Source organism: Pteropus alecto, unplaced genomic scaffold, assembly GCF_000325575.1.
Source record: "Pteropus alecto unplaced genomic scaffold, ASM32557v1 scaffold65, whole genome shotgun sequence".
NCBI lineage: Eukaryota > Metazoa > Chordata > Mammalia > Chiroptera > Pteropodidae > Pteropus > Pteropus alecto.
Genome location: NW_006439191.1, coordinates 5581255 through 5608826, shown reverse-complemented (window position 1 = coordinate 5608826; position 27572 = coordinate 5581255). Strand labels below are relative to the sequence as shown.

General features: G+C 40.1%; 1 protein-coding gene across 3 annotated transcripts in view; it reads left to right on the top strand.

The window, feature by feature from the left end:
• The window catches only part of ESRRG (estrogen related receptor gamma), a 412482-nt gene that overhangs the window by 384215 nt on the left and 695 nt on the right, over positions 1-27572 (top strand). For 2 of the 3 annotated variants that reach the window (XM_025049855.1, XM_025049854.1), the window contains one exon: positions 16810-17244. In XM_025049855.1, the coding sequence (XP_024905623.1) occupies positions 16810-17174 (365 nt within the window). In that variant the 3' untranslated portion in view covers positions 17175-17244. Of the gene's footprint in view, positions 1-16809; positions 17245-27572 lie in introns of those variants that run through there. The other variant, XM_006916223.2, reaches the window with a different exon arrangement.

Here is a 27572-nt window from a genome sequence, read left to right as displayed (position 1 = left end):
GTTTTTCCATTTATTGAGATCATTATAGCATTTTTTTAGTCTCACCATGTTTTTATAGATTGCTTTTCTTATGGTGAACCATGTTGGCATTGCTGGGATAATCTTATTTTACTATTAATGTAGTGTCCTTTAAACATATTGCTGGATTCAGTTTGGTTATGTTTTGTGAAGAATGTGTCTGTGTTTGAGACATATTAGTCTTTAGTTAACCACGTTTGTAATGTCTTTGATATTGTTGTCAGGGTAATTCTGACTTCATAAAATGAGTTTAGATATGTTTATCTTTTTTGTTTGCTTGTTTGTTTTCTAGAAGGAATTTTATGAATTTAGTATTATTTCATCCTTAAAAGTTTGGGAGAATTCCTATTGAAGCAATCTGGGCCTTTAGTTTCTATTTTTTAAAAAAGATTTACCTACAAGCTTAATTTTATTGATCTAGAGCTATTCAGGTTATCTGTTTCTTTTTTTAAATTAAATTTATTGGTATGACATTGGTTAAGAAAATTACATAGGTTTGAAGTATACAATTCAATAATACATCATATGCATATTGCATTGTGTGTTCACCACCCAAAGTTAAATTTCCTTTTGTCACCCTATATTTGGCCCCCGCTTGTGATACATTTCAGTGGGAATGGCCTGTGGTGGCCGGGAATATAAGGTCTAGGTCTTCGGAGAGAGGTGTGTGCAGGTGTGCAGGTGTTACAGGTTTGTTTCATCTGCAGCCATGGGGAGCAGGAGTGGGGAGAAGAGAAGAGGCCACAGCAGAATTGTTGGAAGTGTCACGTGGAAAGGACTGGCACGGGTGAAGGACAGAAGGCCAGAAGAAGGATGTGGCCCAAGCGCCAGATGGGAGCAGGGGGTCGAGAAGGAAGAGAGCGGGCAAGATGCGCTAAATGTCTCAGAGAGCTCAAATGGCATCTCAAAGAGCCTGGGCCCCATGCAATTTGGCAATGAGGAGATTTTGGTGTCTCTAAGATGACAGAGTTGCTGGGACACGACTCTGACTCCGCTGGGGTACAGACAGATGGTAGCGGAGAAATGTGATCACACTCATCAGTCAGGCATTTTGACGGTGAGAGGGAGAGACAGACAGACAGACAGAGACAGAGAGCTAGCTCTTGAGGAGAGCCAGGTGGAGGAAGGATTTTATGAGAATAGAGAGACGGAGGACCCCAGGAGAAGAAGAGATGAATAGGCACGAGAAAGGGAGAGGAACTGAGCACAGAATCGATGGAACCAAATTGTCCAGGTGGCCGGGGCAGCTGGGATCAAGAGCACAGCAAAGACCTTTCCTGGGGAGAAGCAGCACCCCTCTTCTGTAGAGACAAGTGGGAAGGTGTTAAGAACTGATCCTTACAGATGAGAAGATATTCTCCACTTTCCAACAGAGAGAGAGAGAGGCAGAGGCAGAGAGAGAGAGAGAGAGATCACATTGGCAGAGTAAAGCACAGTCAAGCCTAGAAAGGGATTCAGGTGGACACTGTCCACTTGTGTAAAGAAGGTGATTTGGATCCACGCTCTTTCCTGCCCCAAACAAAGAACATGAGCTAACGGAACGTTCGGTCTGGAGCCTACCGTGGAGCGGCAGGCACATCCAGGCCTTGTGCGATAGATAAGGAAATTGAGCAATTCTGGGGCTCGCTCAAGGTTACGCAGCTCGTTGGTAGCCAACATTGCACTGAAACCAGTTTTTCTCACTCTTAATCTGCACTTTTAGTGAACTGTGTCAAGCTGTGCTTTCCAGAGACTTAATGTCACTTAAGCCAGCGTCACATCCTCTTTATGTGTGCCCCCTTGTGCCCCCCCTTCTTCTGCACACGTGCGTCCTGCCCCTGGCCAGCCTTCAATCTCAAAATCGGCCTGCGCGCATCCTGATTCTTTCTTCCATGCCCCGCCTGGCCCACCGTTTCCGCTCGCAGCCTGAACTGGGTTGACCCTCAGGTGGGCTTTTTCTCCTGGATGAGCCACATCATAGACTGGCTGTCTGGTCACATTCATGAGATGAGCCAGCATGGGGCTGATGCCACCTCAGGACTGAGGGCATTAGCTCTGTGAAGTCACGGCCATGTCCCGAAGGCCGAGTTGAACTAGATGCTCCCTGGAGTTGCACTTACGGTTGTCAGTTGAACCTCCTCGATGGCCCTTTTCTATTTGACTTGATATTTAAAAGGATCTAGGTAAATGCTTAATTCACAAAAAAGAGAGATGCTGGAAATGTGCGAAGCGAACCACAGTTTTAGCAGCTCTGAGGCTGTATGAATCCTTACATTCCAAAGTGGAAATACTGTAGTGCTGCACACATTTTAGTTATACATGAACGTACTTTTATTTCCCCTGCCTATAGTTCAGCATGCGTTTCTGTTGTTTTTGCATTTTTTAAAAACATGTTAATATCTATAAAAAAAATACTTAGGAGCTAAAATCAAATTTGTCCCGGTGTACTTATTGTGGATTACTGTCTTAGTGCTATGAGCAGGGGGGAAAAATATGCCAGGTAGCTAGCCTTTTTTTTTTTTTTTCTACCCCCACTGAGAAAGATGTTCGGAGATCTGAGTCGTTTCTGCCCTTTACATAAGGCACCGAACACAGTGGTCGCGGACGCCCTCGCGCCCCTTCCTTCTCTCATTTGATTTCGAGATACAGGCAATAAGTGAGACGTTCGCTTGGGTTTCGCTGTCTTTTATGAAACCCAACCCATCCTGGAGGGAGCGAGGGAGGGACGCGGGAGGCCGCCGCCTTCGTGGGGCCAGCTGCCTTTCCCAAGCGTCTCATCCTCTCTCTGTCATCCCCAGGCGATGTGCCTGCATTTGTGTGTGTAGATTTATAGTTTATCTTTATCTATGGCTTCATCTGTAGGTAGCTATTATAGCTGCCTCGCCTGGATATTGTTTGGGCCTGATAGATCTGTCTGTAGTTCATCAAAGGAGAGCCGAGTGCCTAAAAGCCATCGGGTCCAGCTGAGGATGAAATACGAGCCATCAGCCTTGGTAATGGCTGTAAAATTTCATAATTACACGGCCTTTATTACATTGCATAATGATCCTGAAGCAGTATGGAACAATTAATTAAGATTTTCAACCGTGGCTCTTTCAGAAATTAAAAGGTGCGAGTCGTCGAGAAACGGGGATCTGTCTTGTCCTAAAAGCATTAGGATGTTTAAGAAACGCTTTCCCAGGCATTTTCATTTTTTGCTAAGAGGGACATCGCTTACTTAGAGATCACGCGTTAGTATACTATGCCTATTATCAAGTTTTTATTCCAACTCCAAAACTGATATTTTTTTTAAAAAGAAACTGGGAGTAAAAGAGTGCTAAGCGCCTGGAGAACTCCCCAACTTTCCTTTTCTCTTCTTTGAAAAATTCTATTCAGCCTCCTGCTGTGGCCATTTATCACATTTATGGTTGTTCGTTGCTACACATTAAATAAATGCAGGCCCTGAGACAGGGGGTCAGTTAACCGCCTGCTCCAGTATACTGACCAAAGAGTTTCTCTTATACACTCTCTTGTATCTTGAGGCATTAAAATTCTTCCAAGAGCTCTACAGTTTTGACATTCATCCCCAAAGGAAGACTTTGCTGTTTTCATTTATTATCCTGTGAGCACAGCATGTCACTTCGAATATATACCATTTATTTTTTTTTCCCCTAATCTCATTGTCACACCCCATAAAGAGTAATTAAATCGGGTGCGGGCCTCTAAGAGCTAGTAGGAATTTACTATTTTTCAATAATAACGGACACTAAAGAAATACATACGATAGTCATACACATGTCTGTGCGTTTATACATGCAGATTATGACCCATTTTTTGACTTTATTTTCCACGTCAAGGAAATTATGATGGAGATGACTGTCTGCATTAAAATACTAATGAAAAGATAGTGAAAACAAGCTCAGCACTTTTATTGTGATGATTCTAAGCCATATTCCAAGCTTTCATCTAAGTATTCGGTAGGAAATAGATACGTTTCAAGGAAACATCGTCAATGATACTGTCAATTTAAATGAAAGAGAATAAAAAAGAAACCTCTAACGTCCTGTGATTTACACATAACTCCTGGATGTTTGTTCACTTCGAGTATTATTGTTTTCAAATTGACAATCATTGTCTAACATTTTACGGATCTAAATATGTCACGGGAGACTGAAACTTCCCCTGGGCATCCCCAATAATAAACTTTCCGCAGAAAATTTGGGAAGGATTATGTGCTTCGAGGAGGAGCTGCTGCTCAGAGTAAATTCTCTTGTTGAGGCATTTAGTCCCTTAATAGGAATTTTCTGATCTGCTGTCATTCTTGTTCACACACCGAGTGTCACTGCCTCTAAAACACTTGTCATTCTTTAATGGAAACAAAATAGTCATTGCAGCCAGAGCCGCAATGTCATTCCACAGCCCCTTGCTGCGTCGGCAATAGTGGAAATGACAGAGCGGCTCTCAGTAGGGGTAATTAAAATGTAAATATTGATATTTTATTATTTGAAATTACTTTCCAGTGCGGCATTTAATATCTCTCCATCTGTGCGGCTCTGTTTAGCGGTCACTTCAGTGTAGCTCTGGGACGCGAAGCAGCGGCTTGATCCCCGTTATGTCACAATGCTTGTTGCTGCTTAATTTTGATATCTAATTAAGTGGAAAAGTACAGTCCACACTGTAATCCATGGCATCTTAACCAGCTGCTTGGGTATATTTAGAATTAATCTCCACTATGGAATCATCCTAATGTATGCAATTAAGAGTCTGCCGATGGCTAATTAGGTGTATTAGAATCAGGCAGCTTTTTTTTTTTTTTTTTCCTCCTTTTTTTCCCCTTTCCTTTTGGACTGTTGCAGAAGCGGGAGTCTCTGACTGCAGAGGCGGTCTGAATGCTACTCGGATCGAGTTAGGGGACAGTGCACCTTCCGAACAGATTCACCCGTGGACGTAGTAACCCATGCATTTTCCTTGGCTCATTTCCTTGAATCAACCTGATAGAGGAATTTCTAGGATTTCCTGGATCTATTCGCAGGAACTCAGTGACACGAAAGGGACTGGTGACAGCGCAGGGGAAAGTTGTGATACAAAGATAAAGGCACTTTCCAACGGATCAAAGCAGGGAGGCTGCGGGCCGGGCTGTGGGTGCTCTGCTCATTCAGGGAGCAGGGAATCCCCGGGAGCGCTTCTGACCCCAGCGCCTCTTCCCTCCTCCACTCTACTTCTGAATGGGAGAGGGTCTCGGCAAGGGGTATTACAAGGGGCACAGCTCCGGTTTGTACGTTACAGACCTGTGATCCACACGGCAGGCAGCCTTTTATTACTGATAACGATTCTACATCCAGGTGGCCGAGGAAGTCCAAAGACTGTGTCGTTGCGTGTTTTGCTTTTGTTTCATTTTAACTTGGCCAGTTATCCAAATTGGGGGCAGAGTGGAGAGGAAGAGGGGGAGGCAGAGAGGAATCGAAGGGCTTGCCTCTGTTGTCAATAAGATAACTGCTAGCCTCCCCAGTGGAACGGATGCCAAGCCATAATGACTTAGCTCTGCTTGAGCCAGCAGACACCAGCCGTGAACTTGGGAGTAAATATTCGTAAACAGATCTTCATTAGCCACAGAGAAAAATAATGCCGGAGCTTGACTTGAAACAGAACTCTTGGGGCTGTTTTGCCCCGAGAAGCTGTTTCGCCATGCTGTCCAGAGCACAAATTATGTCCAGGTCTTTACACACAGATAGGATTTCTAATATTATTTAAATGTGGAGTTTCAGGGTCAGCATGCTATAATTTCATATCTGTGACATGCATCTCATGGACGACATATTTCTTCTACATTCTTTCATGAATACATATGACACTTTGTTTTTAATGGCTTGTGCTGTAAATCCTTTAACTTCGTTTATGCCGAAGACCTCCTGATTTTATTTTTTTTTTCTTGCCTCTTCTCCTTTCAGGGCGTGTGTTGGAGATACTGAGTTAGTGTCTTTCTTTTTGAGACAAGAAAAGCATACCTGAAGGATTTTTTTTTCCTACTTGTACCTAGTAAAAGCAATAAAAGGGAGATATTAATATTAATGCTACAAACACCAAGCCTCCAATAATTAGTGCTCTTGTTGGAATTTATGTTTCTATGCCAAGGGACCAATTAGGTAAATTTGAGAAGATTTGAAGACATGTTATTTAAAATTAATATAGAAATTATAAGTGATTTTCTCTTTGAGATCCCAGATAGAATCAACTCTTGGTTATCTCAGTGAAAACACACAAGCTGATCACCACTCTCAGTTGTTTTGTGATTGGTAGCTGAAATAAAATTTTCAAATTTTTAGCTGAGCTCATGCAATGACCCAGGTTTTCACGATGCCAGTGTCATTCTGTGCCTTAATGTGTGTGTAGGTGTGGTCTTCACAAATGGAAAAATGGTAACAAAAAGATTCCTTTGACGAGACACCCTAAGCCTTAGCGCCAGCAACTCTGCCTTCACTAGCACGGGCAGATGCATTGAGGCAACATTGGAACTCTCAGCTTCCTGGGTAGGCAGCATTTAATCTCGGATCGGATGGATTGAGCATTTGTCTTTTCCTTCTAATTTTCTCTTTTGTGCTATCTCAGTAAATTACACACACACACACACACACACACACATAAATTCACTACAGCTTATTTCTAATTTCTCTAATGTGTACAATGTGCTTTTAGATTTTTCAATATAGAACATTACATTGGGTCACACAGAACAAACAAAGCAACTATGGCTAACTTGCTGTTTATAGATTTCCTTTAATAGTTGACGTGGGCAAAAAAAAAATTAACAAAAATGCATTTTTAATGTAAAATAGAAATTGTAAAGTACAAAATGCCAATAATTCATCGTTTAAAAAGTTAATAAAAAATTAGTTAGGATTATTTGTTCAATGACTCAGAAGTTTATTGAAGACACATCTGTCTCTTGTTGAAGTCTGACAAATGACATGCTCTATGAATAACTTATTGGTTAGTTTATTAAAACTTTGATTAAAAAGCATACATTTGATCCGAAAATTTGTTTTAGCAAAATTCATCTTCTTGTGTTTCTTGCTATATCTCTGTTTTAAATGAAAAATTATGGTCTCCAACAGGCATAATTTGTTCGCTCCTTTGTCCAAATGCTCAGCTAAATATTTACAAAAAAATTGGAAAACAAAGTTCAAAAATAATGTGAACCTAGTGCCGGCCTTACTAAAACTTTTTGGCCCCCCGAATGATTTCCTCAAGGTCTGACCTTTGAGACTTAGATGGATCTTCCTTTACTTGCCCAGAAAATTTGCACAGGGCTCTTTCTAGCTATGCACGCTCCTTCGGCAGGTGGAAATGGTTTCCCTCCAAAAGTATTGCATGAGAGTGGATACACAAGGTAGTTTGGTAAACCTGAAACATGTCTAAATGGCATTTAAATTACGTTAACACCTACTCGTATAGACACAGTGAAAGGTCGAAACCAACAAGTACCATCTTTACCGTTTGTAAATGTCTAATTTGCTGCTTTAAAATGTGTAGGCACCTCCCTCCCTCAGTGCTGTTTAATGGTTGTCATGTTACAGATAGTTCTGACAAGTGAATATTCGTGAGAATTCGTGAGAATCTATTGTTTTACCATGGACTGAGAGGGAGATGCTGTATGAATACATTTTTATTGCATTGCCTTTTCTTTGCTGTTTTTGATTCAGGGAAGGGAATCCCATAATGATAAAAAAAACCCAGGGTTTCTTAGTCTGCTTGTGATTTTTCTTAAGTACAAAAAAAAAAAAAAAAAAAAAAAAAAACCCTTGTCAGTTACTTGGGTTTTTACAAAAACTAGATTTGGAATTGCCTGAGAATTTATGTTAAAAAAGTAAACGTACAGTTTTTGCTTTCTGCAAATAGAATGAAGCAATGAGCACTTGTTTTCATTTCTGACCAGACTAAGTTAGGATTTCAGAGGTTTAAAATTCTAGCTACAGAACATAAATTTACACATTGTCAAATAATTATACAACTAGGATGAAGTAGAGAAATTAATTACAGATACTTGAAAATAATAAAAAAAAGTTATCATGACATTAGGGAATCTGTTGTGAATGGCTATTTGCAAATATAAGAGAAAACAGGCCACATGATTAAAATATTAGTATTATTTGCATATTGAAAAGAAATAGGCTGAGATGGAGAAATTTAGGCAGGACTTTTATCAGAGTTTAAGTGTCTCCAAAGACAACCCTATAACTATATAGGCACTAATAATCCAAGAGCGTTTCATGTGATCAGTGCCTTAAACACTTGTTGAATTAGGAGGACATCGAGCAACTTTTGTTACGTATCCTGATATCTTTTCGTCGACGAGGAGACTGAGATCTAGAATGCTGTCTCCATTTCTAGCCTTCCATTCTTTTTGAAAGCCAGTCAATGAGTCGTTAAGGAATTATTCATTTATTCACTTGGCACGTATTTACTGAGGACCTGCTATGTGGCAGGCACTGGTGAGGTGCTGGGGATACAGCAAGGAACACAAAGAGGTGACTCCATTATTAAAAGCTCAGACGGCCTGGTGGCCCGCCGAGAAGGATGCAGATAAATCTGTATGGTGGCAGGCACAGTGTCATGTCCATTCCCTTTACATGCTTTTCCTTTACCTTGAGCTCACACTTACATTTTACAAGTCACAACTGTAAATTCCTCTGGATGAGGCACGGGAACCACGATGATGGCAGCAGGGCTGGAAAGGAATGTATGCACTTGATTCTAGAAATAAAAAAAAAAGAGTAGATGAGGACAGATCAGAGAAAGGCTAGGAGTGAGGCATCGGGTGGATAGTGATGCTGTTACTGTGGGAAGCAGTCAAACGGGGGGCTTTGACCTTGAAGTTGGGAAATGAGCTCACGTTTCAGCATGTGAGACTATCTACAGAGAAGTTACAAAGGGAGGGCTTTACAGAACACACGGTAGGAAGCGGGGAAAAGGGCCACATAGAGAAAGAAATTCCACATGTGTCAGAAGGTTTCAGTTTTGTCCTTTAGAAGATGTGGAAGCCAAGAAAGCATTTTGATCCGTGGATGGCATACTTAGATTTCCTAGTTATAAAAAGGAAAAACTTGAATAGCCACGAGTTAGGCGGAAGAGGGGAATACCAGATGCAAGGAGTGTGGTACCCTTTATTCTAAAGGAGATGATGGAGGCCAGGACCACAACGAGGGGGCGGGGAAAGGAGAGGAAGTGCTGCAGGCCCCCAGAAGGACACACGCAGCCGGCACCCGTCTTCCTCCTCTGCACGCGTGCTGACCCTTCTTCACGGCACTTACCTTCTTTTCCTCATTGTGGTCTCGTCCACTTTCTCTGGACTGTAAAATCTTAATGGGCAAGGAGTATATCGTGCTCATCTTGTGCGTCTAATGGCCGTGAGCATATAGCACTTCACTCACTGTGGGTGCATGTAAATATCAACCAATTTGACTCTTTCACCGTGGAACCATTGGAAACCTAATAAGGTGGGCCGGACGGAACCTTTGATTTTCCCCACCTTCTCATTTTACAGATGAGAAATCAGGAACCAGAGAGGTTGAGGTATTTCTAGAGTCACACAGTTACTTGGCAGCAGAGTTGGCACCAAGTGTTCGGTCTACTTACTCCCAGTCCGATCATCTTTGTCTGAAGTGACCGCTGTTACCCACACAGCCTCTGTGCGTCCCGTAATTAGTTCTCAGTTTGTTACTCTGAGTCAGGCCGTGTTGGAACTGGAAGATCCTTCACAGGCGTCTAGTCTGCATTTTGCATTTGACAGAGGACGAGTCAACTGTAGGTCTGTATCAGTTTGTGGGGGCTGCTGTAACAAAGTGCCACCGACTGGGTGGGTCAAGCAACAGAAGCTGATCGTTTCACAGTTCTGGAGGCTGGAAGTCTGAGATGAGATTTCAGGAGGGCTGGTTTCTTCTGAGGGTTGTGAGAGAGAACCTGTTCCATGCTTCTCTCTGAGCTCCTGGCAGCCTCAAGCATCCCTTGGCTTGTTGATAGAAGCCTCCTTGGATATTCCGACATCATTTTCCCTGTGTGTGTGTCTGTTCCTGTCTAAATTCCCCCTTTGTATAAAATTGCAGTTATATTAGGTTGGGACCCACCCTAATGACTTCATCTTAACTTCATTATCTTCAAAGACTTTATTCCCGAATGAGGTTATTTACTTATTCGCAGGAATTGGGAGTTAGGAACCCCAAAAATTTTTGGAGAGATACAATTCACCCCGCAACAGGGGCCCAGTGAATGTTCTTGGTTGTAGCATCTAGAACCCAGATCCGAAGACCTCACGGTCACTGTTCCATATTAGCCTCTTCCCTCACGTATCACTCAGTGACAGTAAGCCCTTAGCTTTGGGGTATTTGCCATTAAATGTTCCCCAGACTGTTTACATGTCTGTAAAAATGTCTGTCAGCTTTACAGATCCCCAGAGTTCCAGATAGGGCTGCTATGCATTTATTTCGGTGTCTGATTTTTAAATCAAGCGTTAGACCGGATTCGATGCAGACTACCTGGGAGTTTCCTGACGAGGAGGGTAGTGCCCGCGTGTCTGATGCCCAGGCTGCCCTGCTTTTCCTTGAACTACCTGGTCAGTGCCCTGTGATGCCCGCAGGTCTTTCTTGACCCAGTCCTACCGGTGATTGGGTAGAGCACGTTACATTCAAACACAGGTTCTTTTTCTTTCAAATCAGAAACAAGGCTTCAAAACAGTGCTTCTCCTTTCTCAGGATCCATGTAATCCCAAAGTGAGACTGAAAATGCCCTTTCGTAGGATATTTTTTAGAGTCCTGTATTATATGGTACAACCTTCCTTTTTTCTTGATGCTCAAACAAATGTTAGTCACATCAAAAAGGAAGTTCCAGGCAGAACTTCCTTGTTTTCAACTAGTACAAAATAAAGGCTGGTGGGGGTAGGGGTGGAGGAGCCATTATGTTTCCCTCCTTTAAAGCATCTTGGCCATACTTGTTTCCATGCCTTCCAACGATTTTTCTTTCTTCTTGGGTTAGATGAAAGGGCAGAAGAAGTAAGAGGGAGTCTGGGAAAAGCTAAGGGAATTATTTCTGATCTTAGTCATTCAGAAGTGGTAGGTAAGTGGGATTTGCAGAGAGAAACTGCATGCCCCATGTAGATGTTCTTAAATTCTTATTTTGCATGCATCTGCCCTGTATGTAGTCCTTTTTAGAAAGCAGGTTAAAAACCACCCACTCACAGAAACAGATAAAAAAATCTCGTCATCATTTTGAGGTTTTCCCTTGTTGCCACTGGAGAATATCTTAGCTTTTAGTTGCTGTTATATTTTTGATTTTTTAGCAAGCTTGACAGGGAGATGAGAACAACTGCTAAAGAATGCATTCCACCAGTGCCACGTGGGCACGTTTTCAATTTCTGCGCCCATGAGCAGGCGAACTATAAACTCACCTGTCAGTCGCACCTGCAAACTCAGTTAATAGCAATAATTCCGTCTTGGACTGGTAGATATGACCTTTACAATTTTGTTCCCCCTTTCTTTAATTTCTAACTGCTACCCAAATCATTTGCTAAATTTTATAGAGGGTGGTCAATTCTGCCACATAGATAGTAAGTGAATTTTGAATCTGAGTTCTGTCTTTCAAATTTTCATATTTGTCCTGTGAAACTATTATTTAAAAAATATGGATTCCATACAAATCTCTGTGAACCCTGCTTAAAGTAAAAAATCAGGATAAAGAAACAGATTTCTTATGAAATCAACAAATATGGAAACTAATGATTAAATCAGAAAGGAGGCGCTGTCCCATTTTGTCAGTTGTTCTTACATTTCCTTACATAGTCTCACATTTCACCTAAACCAGCTGTGACTGAATCGAAATTATTAACATCTGGATTATGACCGGTCTAAAAGAATACAGATTCAGAAGGTGGCATTGGAGATATTTTATCTGATGCTTAAGTCCTGTTACAATAGCTAATAAAGATCATCCCTCATAAAGAAGATTGTTAAATAAAATGCTTCTACTAGCACCAGGTATTCTAGGTATATTCTAGCTCTAACCTTGGCACCTGACTCTGTAGATGCTTAACTCTGGCCTCTATTGAGATCTAGTCCATGAAGTCCATTGCTAAGGAAAAAAAAATAGAGAAACAAGGTCTTCAAATATACAGTATATACATGCAGACACACACCCACACACACCCACCCACCCACCGCTGCAAGCCCCAGAGCTGTGTGTTTTGTGCATCATAGAACATATGTGAGCTCATATGTAAAAAGAACTGGCTTAAAAATACAGTCAGCTTATCTCTAACGAGGGTTATGCATCTGTACGTCTACTGATAGCTAAGACCAAATCTTAGCGCATTGCTGTGCCTTTCCCCGCTGGTTCTCGTGAACATCAGGCTTCTTCGCATGGGGGAGAAGGCACCCCACTTTTGCCATGTTGCTCATTCACCTCCTCTCCGTGAACTTCGTCTGTGATCTCGGTGAATCGTTACGGCATCATTGCAATTCTAGCATGATATGCTAGTTGTTGAAAAGTGTCAATTTTTCGTGGAACAGAGAAACTACAGTTCAAAAACTGCGAGCAGGCAAATCAATGCCGTGATTAACGGATATTAACAGACCCCGCAGATTTAAAATGCGTGCTCTCTGTTTCAGCAAGGCCGCCGAGAAGAAAACGCCTGGCAGGGGTTAAACCTAGATGCCTGCATGGCAGCCTCCTTCTGTCAACACTCTGTTCAGGAAGTAAACATTTATGCTTTCTGAAATGAAAGTGTATTTTTGAAGACTAGCCGTCAGATATTTTTTGCCCTTCACACTTTCAAATGCTTAGCCTTTTTTGTAAGTTGACTGCAAAGTGCATCAGTTTGCCAGGCTAAGGAGAAAAAAAAATAAAAAAAAGTACTTGACAAGTGCCCGTGGCCGCACGGTCACCCTCTGGGGCTTCTAGCAGACAGAGGCAAGAGGCTTGGCACACAACATACTTTCTTCAAACCTATTACTTCCGGGGTACCTGCCTCTCAAGCAGCTTTTCAGCCCTTCCAAACGATGTTATTCCCATCTGTCACCTGGTTTATTTGGAGCGCAGTGTATTGAGATAAACACGCTATTTAACTGTGGGTCAAGAAGGTAGAGAATCATTCTGCGAGCAAAATGCCCGAGCTACGTTAAATGGCACTGACTCCAGGGCGGAGATCGAGAGAGATCCCAGTTGTCAGCGGCATGCGTGGGATGGGCTGCGGCTGGGGAAGGAGACACGTGCCGCGGTATCAGTGTGTTTTAAAAAGCTGTAACACGGCTGGACGTTTAAAACTATAACCTGTCACACACCAGAGATTAAGGTCCTGGGATGGATGAGACATGAGGCTCCCACAACACAACTGCAAAGCACATTTTATTTCGCTTGGGAAAGCGGTTTCTCTCCAGAGACAGCTAAATGGTATAGATGAAAGCACCTCTAACTTGTAGCCTGATAGCTATAAAACACCACTAAATGCTGGAAAAGGCACAAACAAGTAATTACCATTTGGATCCAAACGTGTGTGTGCCAATAGGGCAGTAGCGTTTTCAGAAAATTCTTCAGACTTGGATTATTTAAAACACGCATTTTCATTTAGCTCTTGGTCATTTAAGATGCTATGCTTTGCTCGGGTCTCCTGATAACAATATGATCTTATCCATGTGTCTTCATGTACCCGCCGTGCAGCTAGCACCCCTTAGCGCAGGGAGAAGAACTGCGTGGACCTAAATGCGATGTCCGTTATGTGTGCAGCCTCCTTAGTGGCCCGGTGAGCACAGCCGTCTCAGAACAAGGCCGTTAGCCGGGCATGTGGGTGGGAGAGAGCTTTCTGCCAGCTTCTAGATTGCAGAGGTATGGTAGAAAAGGGTTAATCTGTTGAGATTCAGCTATTTCTAGACCCAGAAGAGAAAAGAGTGCAGACTTTTATTTATATTGTTTAAAATGTGGATTGTTGCTTTTCCTATCATTTTGCAAAAATTACACCTTTCAATCAGCTGAAATAGACTTGAAGATAGCAAGCGAGCAAACTTGTCATACCTTTTGTTATATCCATCTTCTCATCCTCCCCCATCAAGAAAAAAAGAGAGAAGGAACCTTTTTTTTATCTTTTCCCTTCTTTTTAATTCATTAAGAAGTAAAAGGGAAAAGAGAAAAAGTTTTACAGGATCACACACACACGCACACGCACACGCACACACAAAGCCACTGACCTAGAAGAAACAAACTGCAGGATCCACCTGAAAAATGAAATTTTATTAATTATTTTTGGCTTAATTAAACCTCAGAGAAACGTGTGGAGCATTGTTACGGCTGGAGACACGGCTCATTTGTAAGTCGGAGGGACAAAGGGGCCCCCGTGCAACTCTAAAGTTCCCGTGCACGTAAGTGTCGATAGGCTGCCTTCTCCATCAGCAGCGCTAAATTCACATTGATGCCTCTTTTCTTCTCCGTATCGATCCTTCCATGAGAACGCAGATTTGTATCTGTTAATTAATGCGTCCTGAAACAGCGTTTGTATTAATCAGGCAGATAAGAAAAATTGGATGCCTGCACCCTCCTGACAACCGTAAAAGTGCTGGCCCTGATAAAATCGTGGCTGGACCTCAATAAAAAAGTTCCTCCTTCCACTCAATAAACTAATCATCCCGCTTTTAATTATTCGGCAGAAAGATGTGTGGAGATTGGAGGATGTGTAAATCTATTTACTAACAGCAGTGTCTGGGAGGGAGAATGGGGCTGTCACAGGAAGCTGCTGCAGGCTACGCGCTCCATCCATCTGCTGCTGCAGAGATGCTGCTGCCGGGGGTGTGCGCAGGGAGAGGAGATCCACGGCACAGGAAAATGCCCTTTTACTCAGAGCTTCCTGGACGATCACGTCTCATTTTTGTCTATGTAATTTACAGAAGAAATCTCCATGTAGTCCCTTTTCTCGAGTTAGATATTTGGGTGTGCATTGCATCTTTTTTCTTGGGAGGGGGATAGAAAAAAGAGCAATATTATTTGTTTGTGTGTTTGTTTGTTGTGAGTATAACCGTCTCAAAACCAAAAGCCAATGGAGGCAAACCCACTCAAATCAGATCACTATTTCCTCCTCTAAATGTCATCGATTGTTATATCTAATTCTAAGAGGATGGTTATTAATTTAACCCCACATCACAATCACACACACAAAGAATGGAAAAAAAGAGGGACAAAAAGCCTTATACGGCCAGTCCAAAAGATCTGTCAAGTACTATGTCAGCAGCTTGATAAAGAATGAAAGAAATGCCTTTTACAGATGCCGGAAGACCCCCTTATGGAAAGCTTGACTAATCCCTCTTGATGATTTTATTAAACACTTCTAGTTAACGGTGCCAAATGGCAAGCTACTGGTTGTCACCAACAGGCCAGGAGATATTTTCCTGTTCCTTATTGTGCTCTAGTTCCCAATATCACATGGATATGAACAATTTGAGATGAATGAAAATGAGAACAGCAATGACCGTAGCAAGAGCCTAAGAAGGCTGGGTAGCAGTGGATATTTGTGATTTAGGTAACGGGGTCGAGAAAAGGAGTAAAAATACATTTTATAAGCTGCAGTATTAAAATTGTCTTCATTGTATAGAATTATTGGTGGCAGTAGCTTAAATCATGGGACCATTGTTCTCAGAGACCACGGAAGTGGTCACCCTTGGAATTCCTGGGCATAACCTTGGAAATGAAAGTAAAGTTGTGAGAAACAGTTCTTTTCTAGGATTCTTGGATGAAATATGTGGTTGATGATCAGGTATAATCACTAAGACCTCATTCCTTAAATTTCTTTTAGAATTTAGATCTGGTCCCTCTAAGCTATAAATATATATTGTTACTCCTAAGGTTTAATTGTACTACATCACTGAACTATAATTATATCATGTGTTTGCATATGTTTTCCCACACTTGGAAGGGACCGGAAGCGTGCGTGAATGAAAGCACTCCAGAACTGAAACAGTCATCCAGATATTTGAGATAAAAATAACCTATAATATAGCTACACTTATTGAGTGCATATTACAAATTAGTGTTTATTGGGTGTTCTTCTATTTCCACAAAACAAAAAATAAGGTACAAGTAAGTCGTGTTTAAAGTGAAACGGCCAGTCGCTCAATGGAACCGATGTTTATATTCAGGATCGAGCTTTGTTCATATCCTATCCACCAAACTCCATTGCCTCCATATTTAACTTTTTAAATAACTGGATCTTAATATGAAGACTAAACTTGCTTTTCTATTGGGTGAGGAGGCCTTTTGTACCAATACCGACCATTCTCAAAAGGAATTCATGCTAAATATCAGGAGGGACAAGTACCCAATTGGGAAGGGGTTTGGGGTGGAAGCATCCTCATCCTGCACAGTGCTTGTGACTGTTGTGGAGCAATGCTTCCAGATTTCACTCTGCTGTATTCCTTTATTTTTTGACTTTTTAAAAACATGTATGTTTTGTGTGAAAAGTAGTTTTGAGAGATGAGGTTGTTGAAAATCTGAGACAGTCATAAAGACTTCAGCCAGAAAATCATATTTAACGTTATGTGGTATGTTCTTCTCAAGAGAAAGAAACAAAACTATGATACTCTTCTCAGCCCTGTCTGTAAAACCTAGAGAAGATACTACCATGTTGGAGCTGGTTTGTGATGTTCGCTTTGCCGCTCGCAAAATGATCAGGGGGGAATTTAAGAGCGTCTCTTCAAAGCTCAGCATAATTTTGAGCACGCATGCAGAGGCCGACCACCATATGAAGCTAATGTTGCATTATGAAATTATGGCTTTAGAGTAACTTGATCTGCCCATCTTCCCATGCAGGCTTCTCCACGCTGTCCCTGGCGGACCAGATGAGCCTCCTGCAGAGTGCTTGGATGGAAATTTTGATCCTTGGTGTCGTATACCGATCTCTTTCATTTGAGGATGAACTTGTCTATGCAGACGATTATATAATGGATGAAGACCAGTCCAAATTAGCAGGCCTTCTTGACCTAAATAATGCTATCCTGCAGCTGGTAAAGAAATACAAGAGCATGAAACTGGAGAAAGAAGAATTTGTCACCCTCAAAGCGATAGCTCTTGCTAATTCAGGTTGGCACACTGACATGGTCATTGTTACATTTTTTAATACGTCAGTTTTACCCCTTTCCTTAACTTCTTCAGAGATTTGCTGGACACAGTTGTAAATTCCGTATGAATCAGCAAAATCAGAATCATTTTAGCTTTCTAGTGACAGTTAGCAATAAGAAAAATCAACTTACGGGGTATTAATTTTTTTTTTTTTACATTTGCCATTGAAAGCTGTAAAACTTTCACCACCTAATACACTGGCTACTTTGTAGTGTGAATGGGCACTCTCAGGACAAAATCAGCGCCATTGTCTTGTATGCACAAGCGAAAGTAAGTGTGAAGTACAAATATACACAAACGGTGTTTTCCCCTGAAAAATTCAAATTTTGCAACTGGAAAAATATATTTAGTGCTGTTTTTAATTTTGGTTATCAAAGAGCACTCCGTTTTCTTGACTTCTGGAATTCTCTGGATGTCATTCTGCTGAGGGCGTATCTCTCTTAAAGGCACCAGCTATGCAGAATGGGTTCAGGATTCTGGGAATAAACAGTCTTTACATTTGAACTGAAACGGACTAAAATAGGGAGCAGCCTCTGATAAGTAAAAATCATTGGCGCTTTGTTGTTTTTCCCTTTGTGCCTCTCCGAATGCTTTAATTGTGGTCTTAAGGCTGTTTTAGCATTTGCATAAAGTTCCAGATAGATCCCTTCTTAATGACGTGCCGATCATTAGATACCTACGTGTCAATAACATGCTCTGATGCTACGTACCATTGACAGTCACACCGTGCCCCTCCATCTGCTTTTGTTTTGACCCTATCTTTGAACTTTATCTTGGTTGCTGGCCAGTAGTTTTCCCTTTAATTACAAGAAGGAAACTGTCAATAAAATCTGTTAAATGGGATGCAATGAGTGGCTTGAATGGGCGGACGGCTATTTGTTCAAATTCTGCAGCATTCAAGGTATTGACAGTTTGTTTTCTGGGGCCATATGTGACGATCAATCTCAGGCTGGGCTCAGCCGCGCTGAAAAATGAAAACCCAGATTGCTTTTGCTTAGTTGTGGATGACGACTTTGTGATTTGGCGCAGTCCTAGTGAGATGAGACCTTCTGCCCAAATTGCCCCCGTGAGAGCCGGGGACGCGTGACTGTTTTTAGAAATAATTTTTAATTGATTTTGTAATTAACAGTTCATCTACAATATTGATGCATGAATCCTTGGACTGATAGGAGGGAAATTGTTTTCAACAATGAAGTTGTACTTTCCTATTTGTCTTCGTAATGGTGTTTAGCATTTCGCACTTTTAATTGCGGACGCAGCCCTCTGCCTTAACGCACCATTCACTTCTCTCCTCCTGCTCCCCAGTGGGACTGTAAAATATGATTCATTATGACAAATGGCATTGTCGTTACAAACCCTCAAGAACCCCTTGTCCTGCTCTCTCAAAAACCAAAACGGGCGATGGGGTAGAAATTTTCTGAGAATTTATTAGTTTGCATAGACTTCACATTATAGCATCTCTCATAATTAGAAGAAAGATTTGGGGAAGAATTTCTATTTGGTAATCATATAGTAATTCAAATTTAAAACATTTACGTGGTTAATTATTTATAAAGTACAGCAAGCATGTTTTATATCTTTTATGTTTCCAGTTGCTTTTTTTTTTTTTGATTAACTAATCATGAGTGCTGAGCAGTGCTAAAATTTTATCAAAATTGCTAAAATTTTATAATTTTAGGTGTCAGATGCACACTTTGTGATTATGGATTATAATTTAGAGTGCCTGAATTAATTAGTAGCAGCGTTTCTGTCTCTGCTGTTTAGGAGTATAATCATTAATATTTTGATAAATATTCTAATTCCACTCTTCTCTTAGGGGGAGGAAGTGACCTACTTTAGAGCAGTGACTAGTGATTAGAGAGTATTTAAAGAACTAGTTAATTTTTCTTGTTTAAAGCCAGAAATAGTTAACAAGCCTTCCTTTTTTCCTCTTTATTATAGTATTGAGTAGCATCACGTTTTTCCCAGAAAACTTCTCCATGTCACAGAAATTTCCTGCAAGTTGTTTAACAGTCTTTCAGCCTCTCAAATGCCAAGAGAAACTGAGTCAAAGTCCATAATAATGGAGAAATTATTAAGCACTTTAAAGGCTATTTTAATTTCTAAGTTGTGCCACCTCTCCTGTGTTCTATAAATACGGTCTTTCTCTTACTCATCTAACCTGTTGGGATAAATGATTCAGAAGTCATTTTGCTGATACTGTCAATATGATGCTATTTCATTCTATTTTTTGACCATTATTTGGAGGACAGTGATAAAGTAGTAGATTTGATCTTGCTTAGATCTGGTGATTCTTAAGCTGCTCATTAATGCTTCAATATGAAAATATTTTAGTAATTTTCAGACACCCTAAAAAGCTCATAGACTTTAAGTATTTAGAAATTTCGGATCAAATAAGTGACTTTCTGTGCAAAATGAAACAAACATTTTAGTGTTATTTATAGGTATCTGAGCATTCCCTGTATGATTGTCTCATTAATCTAAATTTCAGCTTATTTTAAACATCTGTCTTTATTCAATAATTATAAATGTCGTGCTCATGCTTGGGAAACAGGAAATTGGCTTCCTAATAATGACCGTCATATTTTCTGTAGCTCTGTTTCTGTCATTTGTGAATTCAGGAATACTTATGACACTAGAACGCCAGCAGAAGTATAGTCCCTATCTTCAGGTAGATGAAAAAAAAAAAAAATCCAATGTATCATGTACTAATGCTGTAATTCTCACATTCAAGTATCTGGAAACCCTAAGTAATTGTTCCAATCATTTCTGAAGGTAAGAAACTCAGAGGCTCGCTTAAACCATGTATTCTCTTATTTTTGAGTGACAACAACCACTTGAGTAGCGAATGCAACCCTCATACATCGAATTTAAAAAGGAAAATCTAGGTCATTGTTTTAATGTTGCAGTTGTTAGGCCCCAGTTTTTTCATGTGCACACCAAGAGGATAGACAGATCTCTAGAATGTCTTCCACAATTACAGAATTCTGTGATTCTGTAATTAATTTTATGTCTCTATTGGAAAATACAGTGAAATAGTACTACAAGCATTTTGAGTAAGAGTATATCATGCTATTTCTATTCTCTCGATTGATCCTATCGATTCTTATGGCCAAGAATTTGTTTGAAATGGTTACACTCATTTTTATAAAGTGGAAGATTAAAGCGGTTTGAGATTTTACTTCTAGCAGTCTTTCTAGAACTACAGAAAGACTATCAATACAAAGCTACAAGTAATATTTTGGTCATCAATTTTAAATCATAAGTAATTATAACCATCTCCTGACAGTATTTTGTTCTTGACGACAAATGGCATACGTTTAGAACTGTGATGTAATTTTAAGGATAGTTTACGATTGCTGGAGGAGACCGAAAGGGGGGCCATATTTAATCAGAATATTTGGACCATCATAGAGGTCTGGACTAGTGTTTCTCAATTTTTTTTAGTTATCACTCTTTGAAGATAGCCTTCTTAGCTACATTTTCCTCAATGAGATAATAATATCCCAAATGTACTATGTATCTATTTATGTGTGTTTTACCTAAAAGAGAGATTTTTTTTTCTACTCTTCAATTCCAAATTTCATCTTGAGAATGCATGGTTTAGCCATATAACTGTTTTCTTCTCTATAAAATGAGGCAGGTGAATACTTCCTAACTGGCCTAAAATTTTTGTATCAGTTACTTTTAAGTGAGAATGGTAAGTATAGTCATATATTTTCTATGTGGTATGTATGTATTTTTATTAGAAATATTAACATCTTCTGAACTGGTATAAAAAATGAAAAACTTTTCAGTTCTTTAGTGTCTACTGAAGGGGACCCTCAAACAATTTTACTGGAATTTTGACTAAACTGGCTGATTTCAGTATTTTAGAGATTGTTATAACTATTGGTCAAGAGAGTATCCTTTTTATAGAATTTTTCTGGAGACTTGTTTTCAATTAAATTTCACCTTTTTAGCCTTCTCTTAGGAATCTCATTTGATTTCCATATCATGTCTGTGAGGTGGACATGTCCGATACTGTTTTACCAGTAACCGAAGTGAGCTAATAAAGATGCGCGGGTACTCTTCTGTCCCTTGCTATCAATAAGCTATTTCTGTTCCTTAAATAAGAATATACCATGTCTTCAGAAACATCAATGCAGAAGAATTCAGTCATTCAGACATACCAGCCAACTGAAACTGGTATTTTTAATTTAATTTAGAATTTTGTGCTCACTTCCTTTCTCTTGCTGTCTTCTTGGCGTTATCATAGCATACCACCACCAAGAAAGACGACAAAAAGAATTAAAGACAAGATGTTTGCCAGGGTATAGCATCTTTTAAAATATAAATATTGGTAGGTCTTTTGTGGCAGGTTGTTTTTTATTCTTATTTTTTACCCAGATCAAGCCATAATTAATACTTTCAGATAAAGAAATCAAAATTTTGACTTTCCATCTCTTGGTCTCTAATTTATTTTCTTTGTTGTTTTTGTTTGTTTTGTTTGTTTTTGTTTTTTGCTCAAATCTGCCATCACTGTTTATTTTAGTTTTATTTTAATTTAACACAACTCTTAAATTTCATATATTACGATATTTCTCACTTGCATGTAAGAAGTAAAAAGACTGGTCCTTAAATGTTTTTTATCATGCTCAGTGGTCATTCTGCCTTGATATAGTATAGGAAATATTGGCTTCAAGTAATCAGTGCTTCCAACCTGGGTAATAAAATACTCTGCTGTTGTGTTACTTCTAAGGAGTGACATAACATCATACTCATTTACAGGTCTTAAGATAATGAGCATTCTGTTACAAAAGGTCATTAGCATGGTACAGATCATTTATGATGTGGAAGGTTGAGATATTTACCACCCAAGTGAGTATCAACACACACTTAGTGAATATAATTGTCTTTATCACCTCTAGTGACAGGAGCTAGAAAGCTCCTAGACAAGTATCAGATACTGGCGGGAGACAGAGAGGAGGCCTTGAGTCCTTGTAAGGACATAGGAAAACACCTCGCAGGGAAATCCCATCATGCAAAGTAGACACAAGGACGCCATGGGCCAAGGGGGTTTTCTGTGGTTCAACATTTCATGTAAACACTGTAAAAGAGTGATTTGTGTGGCTGGTATAAATGTAGAAGGCTGGCTTGATAGAGGAAGAAATGAGGAAAACAGCTTTTCTCCCCAAATAAGGATGTCTTAGTAGAAAACTGTACACTCAGAAGTTCTGTACTCACTGTGGTTCAGCGCAAAATCAGAATTATTGTTACCATTTTTTAATATTAGAATTATAACTTCTCTGGGTTAGAGAAGGCCTGAAAGGTTTCTGATCCAACTTCCTACATGATATAGGCACAGCTTCCTTGGGTGTTTTTGCCAAGTGTTTCTATAATCTTGATGGGCGTTCCCCTTGCCTCACTACTTTCTGGAAGGGACCATTCCATTAGAAGTTTCTCACCCCCTTTCTATCTCCTTCGCCATTTTAATGGGAAATAAAACACAGATTAAAAAAAGAAAAGAAAACGCAGAAAAAACAAATGTGTAACTTAATGAGTGTGTCTCCTAGTGCCTAACAAATTACCCCAAGTTGGTGGCTTTAAACAGCGTGAATTTATTTTCTTACCGTTCTGGGGGTTGGAAGTCCACTAGGGGAAAAGCGAGGCGCCAACAGGGCGCAGCCCTCCGGAGGCTGTGGGGGAGACTGCCTTCTCCAGCTTCTAGAGCAGCATTCCCTGTGTTCCCAGGCTCCTGGCACCGTCCCCCGTCTTTGAAATGAGCAGTGCAGCATGTTGCTTCCACGGTGACATTGGCTTTTTCTTCCTTTGCCATCATCTTATCAGGACACTTCTGACTTCCTTGAAAGCCTATTTTGCAGCCCACCACAATGACCGTATAAGGTTAAGCAAGGTCAAGAAACGAAGATATCCCGGAAACCCTTCCGCGTGTCTTACCTGTCTCAACCCCTCCCTGCCCGCGGAAGTAACCACTCTCCTGCCCTGACTTTCTTAGTCGCCCTTTGCTTGTGTTTCACGATGGTTTTCTCTCTAAATGCACATCCCCAGACGTGATAGTTTAGTTTTGTCCATTAATTTATTTTTTCTTAAGGAATTTTAAGTTTCCTTTAAAAGCTCCTCTTCCGTTTTTACTTTCGTACAGCTTATCTGTTGAAGTCTGGACTTTGCAGATTGCATTATCCAGGTGCAGTTCATCATGCTTCTCTGCCCTTTGCATTTTGGGCAAATTGGCATCTGGATCCGGAGACTGAGACTCAGCTTCAATCCCTGTGGCACGCATAGGTGGTGTGCCGTTCGCTGAGAGGCATGTTATGTCCGGCTGTCTCTCGTTCTGTGATGACAGCAGCTGCTGATGCTCATTATTCATTAATCTCTCTGCTTGCAAAATGGTGATCTGTAATTTTATTATTTATTTTTTTATTTAGTAGAAGGGATACTTATATAAAGTGATGCTGTCCTTTATCTTTATTTGGTTCCCAGTGATACAATTTGTATAGGAAAGGCAGGATAAATGCCGGATTCTTTCTCATCACCAGCTTTCAAGATAAAAAACTGGTGCCCCACGTTTTTAATGTCATTATAAACACGTGTTTAAACATATTCAGTGGATTTCAATCAATTGCAATTACAATAGCTATTGAAGTTCAAATTGTCCCATTTTGGGTCAGTTACCTTGGATCACAGATGTTGATTTTCTTTAGTGTTTGTAAGGTCCCACTTTGGGTCAGTCTTCAGGTGACCTTCTGCAATGTTTCTGAATGACTTAGTACTTTAGATAATGTACTTAGTACTTTAGCATGACAGGATGTTCTATACTCATCTTAAATATGTCCTGACCAGGTCCTGGAATCTAATTACAAGCTGGGTGCTAGGTTGTTCGTTACTCATTACTGTGTTTCTGAGTTGGCCATTCTTCAAGGCTGCTTCAGTGGACAGAGGTAGGAAGACAGGCACACACACATACAATAATTCCGATACTCTGTGTGTGTGCATATCTTGGGGATACCTCGTCATCTAATTTTTTTGTTACCTATGGGTTTTTATATTTGTCATCCATTTGCTCTGCAAATTCATCTGCAAATTTAGAGAGAGAAAAGTATTTTACTGCCACCACTGCCAACTTCCTTGAATCTAGTCTACCTATTTTTAATCAAAATTTTGTGATTGGCACAAATTTTTTTAACCTGTTAATCAAGGGCCAGTTTGCCATGGCCGTACTGGGTACCGGCCCCTCACTGCCCAAACTCACTGCCTCCAGAGGATTACTCTGAACGTGGGCATTTGGGAGCAGCTCTGCTCACACCCACAGCCCTCAGTATGTTTACACTGAGAAGGGCAGGGTTTTATTCCAGGTAAGATATAAAAGTAAATCTTCTGCAGTGGCTGTAACTCTCGTTGAATTTTGCAGCTGCCTGTATGAGGATACTTAGCTATCTTCCTGAAGCAAATGATCTGAGCTAGACGCATTGCTTTAGGATCCCACTTCACAGAGTAAAATATTGGAAGTTATTATTGTTAGGTGTTGCAACTTAATATTTGGTTGATAATATATGTATCATTTGAAATCTGGTTATCTTTTGAAATCTTGATTAAAGTAGCATTTGTTTGTTTTGTCTGGTTCACTAGCTCAACCGTGACTTGGCCAGGGAATCACCTAGACTTAAACTATATATATATACTGATGTCTTAATTCAGCCACAATTTTCTGATTTAATAGGTCTGGGCTTAGGCCCAGGTGACCTAATTTTTTATTTTTAAACAACTTACCCAGCATTTTAAAAGTATAGCCTCATCCTGTCTAGTTAGTTCATAAACCTATGATTTCCATTATTAATTTTACCTGGTTCCCATTAGCACAAATACTGGGACTATTTCCTTTAAAATGTAAAGTTAAAATGGAACCATCCCTGGCAACCAAAGCTAAATGATTACATCGTTTAATGCCAGTTTAGCAGGCCTCGCATACATGTAAAAATTTTGCCAGAAGAACAAAACAGAGGTTAAAGCCACAGAGCCAGAACTTGAACTAGGCTCTCTAATGGAGATTAATATTTTCTTCAGCAGTCTGCCAGCTGAATCATGGTCTAATTAAATAGTTCAGATTTAGTGAGTTTGCATTTAGAGTATTAGCCGGTCCGAGAATGGGTAAAGCTCAAATGAGTTAGAATCTTTTCTGTAAATGGGAAGCTAAATCATCATAGTAATTTGATTAAATCATTTTTAAATCTCACAAGCTAAATCACAGCCTTTAAAGAATAGTTTGAAGTCTTAATTGCTGTTTGTGAGCATATCTCTCTGCTATTTGTTCTCGCCTCATTTCCTGTGACATCTTATAATATATCTCCTGCTGGGCAGGAGTAGTGAGGAAGGCGAGACTTGGGGCGGGGGCTGAGGCGGCTGTGCCGCCCGACGTCAAGCATTTAAAGATCTGCCATGTCGGAGGGGGGAATTCATCCTGTATCATTCTAGTCATCAGAACCAGGGCCAAATTCACGAGAAAGGTTGTAGAGAAGATTCTCGATGAAGATGGAAGTTTGAATGAGATGAGCTCAGAGGACAATTTCAAATCATCATCATTATTATTATTATAATTTTCAGAAAAGGAAATGCCAGCCATGTCCAATGTTGTAAACTGTGATTCACAGAAACCTGAGTTAAGCTTGACTCTGGCCCTTCCTACCGATGTGTGTGACGGGCAGGGCTGTTGGGGCACAAAGTGAGGCTGTGTCTATAAAGTGCTTATCAGAGGCCTTAAGACCCGTACTTAATACGTGGTATATTGTTCATGTTCTGGTTTTTTGTTTTGTTTTTGGTCTGCTTGGAAAATAGTTATATTTTAAAAATTTTATCTGTAAAGAATGCAATTCCTATTTTCCCCATCCATTTGTTCCCCTCTGCTTTTACTTAGAGTGTTAACTTTGATCCCAAAACGGGTTTGGCAAGTCCACCCCATCTGTTCCCTGAAGGTACAAGGTCAGTCTTTCATGTACCTGGACGCTCACCTTTAGTGTGTGTCCATGCCCACCGCCTCCCCTTCAGACATCATTTAAAGTGAAAAAGGAGAGAAAAAATATCAGAGTATGTTGCTGTCTTCGCCATGACTTTCTTTTTCTCAGCAACATCACCAACCCTTAGATGGCTTTGGAAATTATGTGCGCTTGTTTTAAAGAGAAGACACGTAGGAATGGGATGGGATTGCCACTCATCCAGAAACCAGATCAGAGAGACGCCAAGGAAGAAACGCCCCATGGGGAAGGGCAGGGTACCGTGGGGAGTGTCTCGAACTCTCCTTCTTTCGGCTCCTCCAGGCAGGAATCAAGTCTTGAGCAGTGAACATTTATAAACAACTGTATTACAGATTATTCAGGAGTCTTTCAAAGAAGCGTGTCATTACCCGCATAATGTAAATACTGGTCAATTTACAAATGATGTGGTGAGCTGATGCGAAATAATCGTGTAAAAAAAAAGCAATAAATAAAATACAAAGAAAATTTAAAAAACATGTTACTGCTTATAACTGCAGTCAGTCTTTTACTTACTTTGCCATGATAATAAACATGATAATTTTTTTATCATGTTTAGCCACTCGATTTTAAATGGCATTTTGCCTCTCTTTTTGCGTATGTGATCTGAAACTTGAATTATATGAAAGATTAGGCTCACTACATATATCTTAGAGCTCTGCATTCTCAGAGAACTAGAATTATGAAACATTCAGAATTCCCCCAAAGACCCCATTATGTGTAATTAACAGATAAACTGTCATCAGAATCAATAAAACGTGCTAAATGATTCAAACTTGTATATAATTAAGTGTCTGTTTTAGAGCTAGAGCTGTAACTTTTATTTTTTCCTCCACATCTCACATTTCTCACAAGAATAATTGTGCCAACCCTGTTAACCCTTTCCTCGTTCGATCAGATTAGATTTTTAAATTAGTCACTTAAGGGCGAAGCTCACCTTCACGAATATGAAAAATATTTCAGAACTCATTAATCTAAAGGCTTCATTTGTATTTCAGTAGAAAGGCAGACTATGTAAGGATGTTTTTAAAAAACTATGACTATTATACTAAAAATTCTAAAAAGATAAGAAGTTTATTGTGATTTCTGTGTTTTCTATGCCCGAACACAGTGTTAGAGTCAGTGTATGCACATGGAGTTTTTAAAATCTTAGTCATCAATGTTTTCCTTTCCTTTTGGGAAATATGAACTTTTTGTAGGCAAGCTCAGAATTTTAGACAACTTTACCTTCATAGCAGTTCGAATAATATTTTTAATCGATGGCCTTCCATAATGGTTGAATGAATAAATAAGTGCAAGAATGAGGTAATGAATAAAATAGACCAACTGTCATCTGTTTAAAGACAGTCTTCTCTTGTTCAGTATTAGGAGGAAAAACAATAACCACATTTTAAATAATGGATCTTTTGTAATCATTCCCATGTTCTA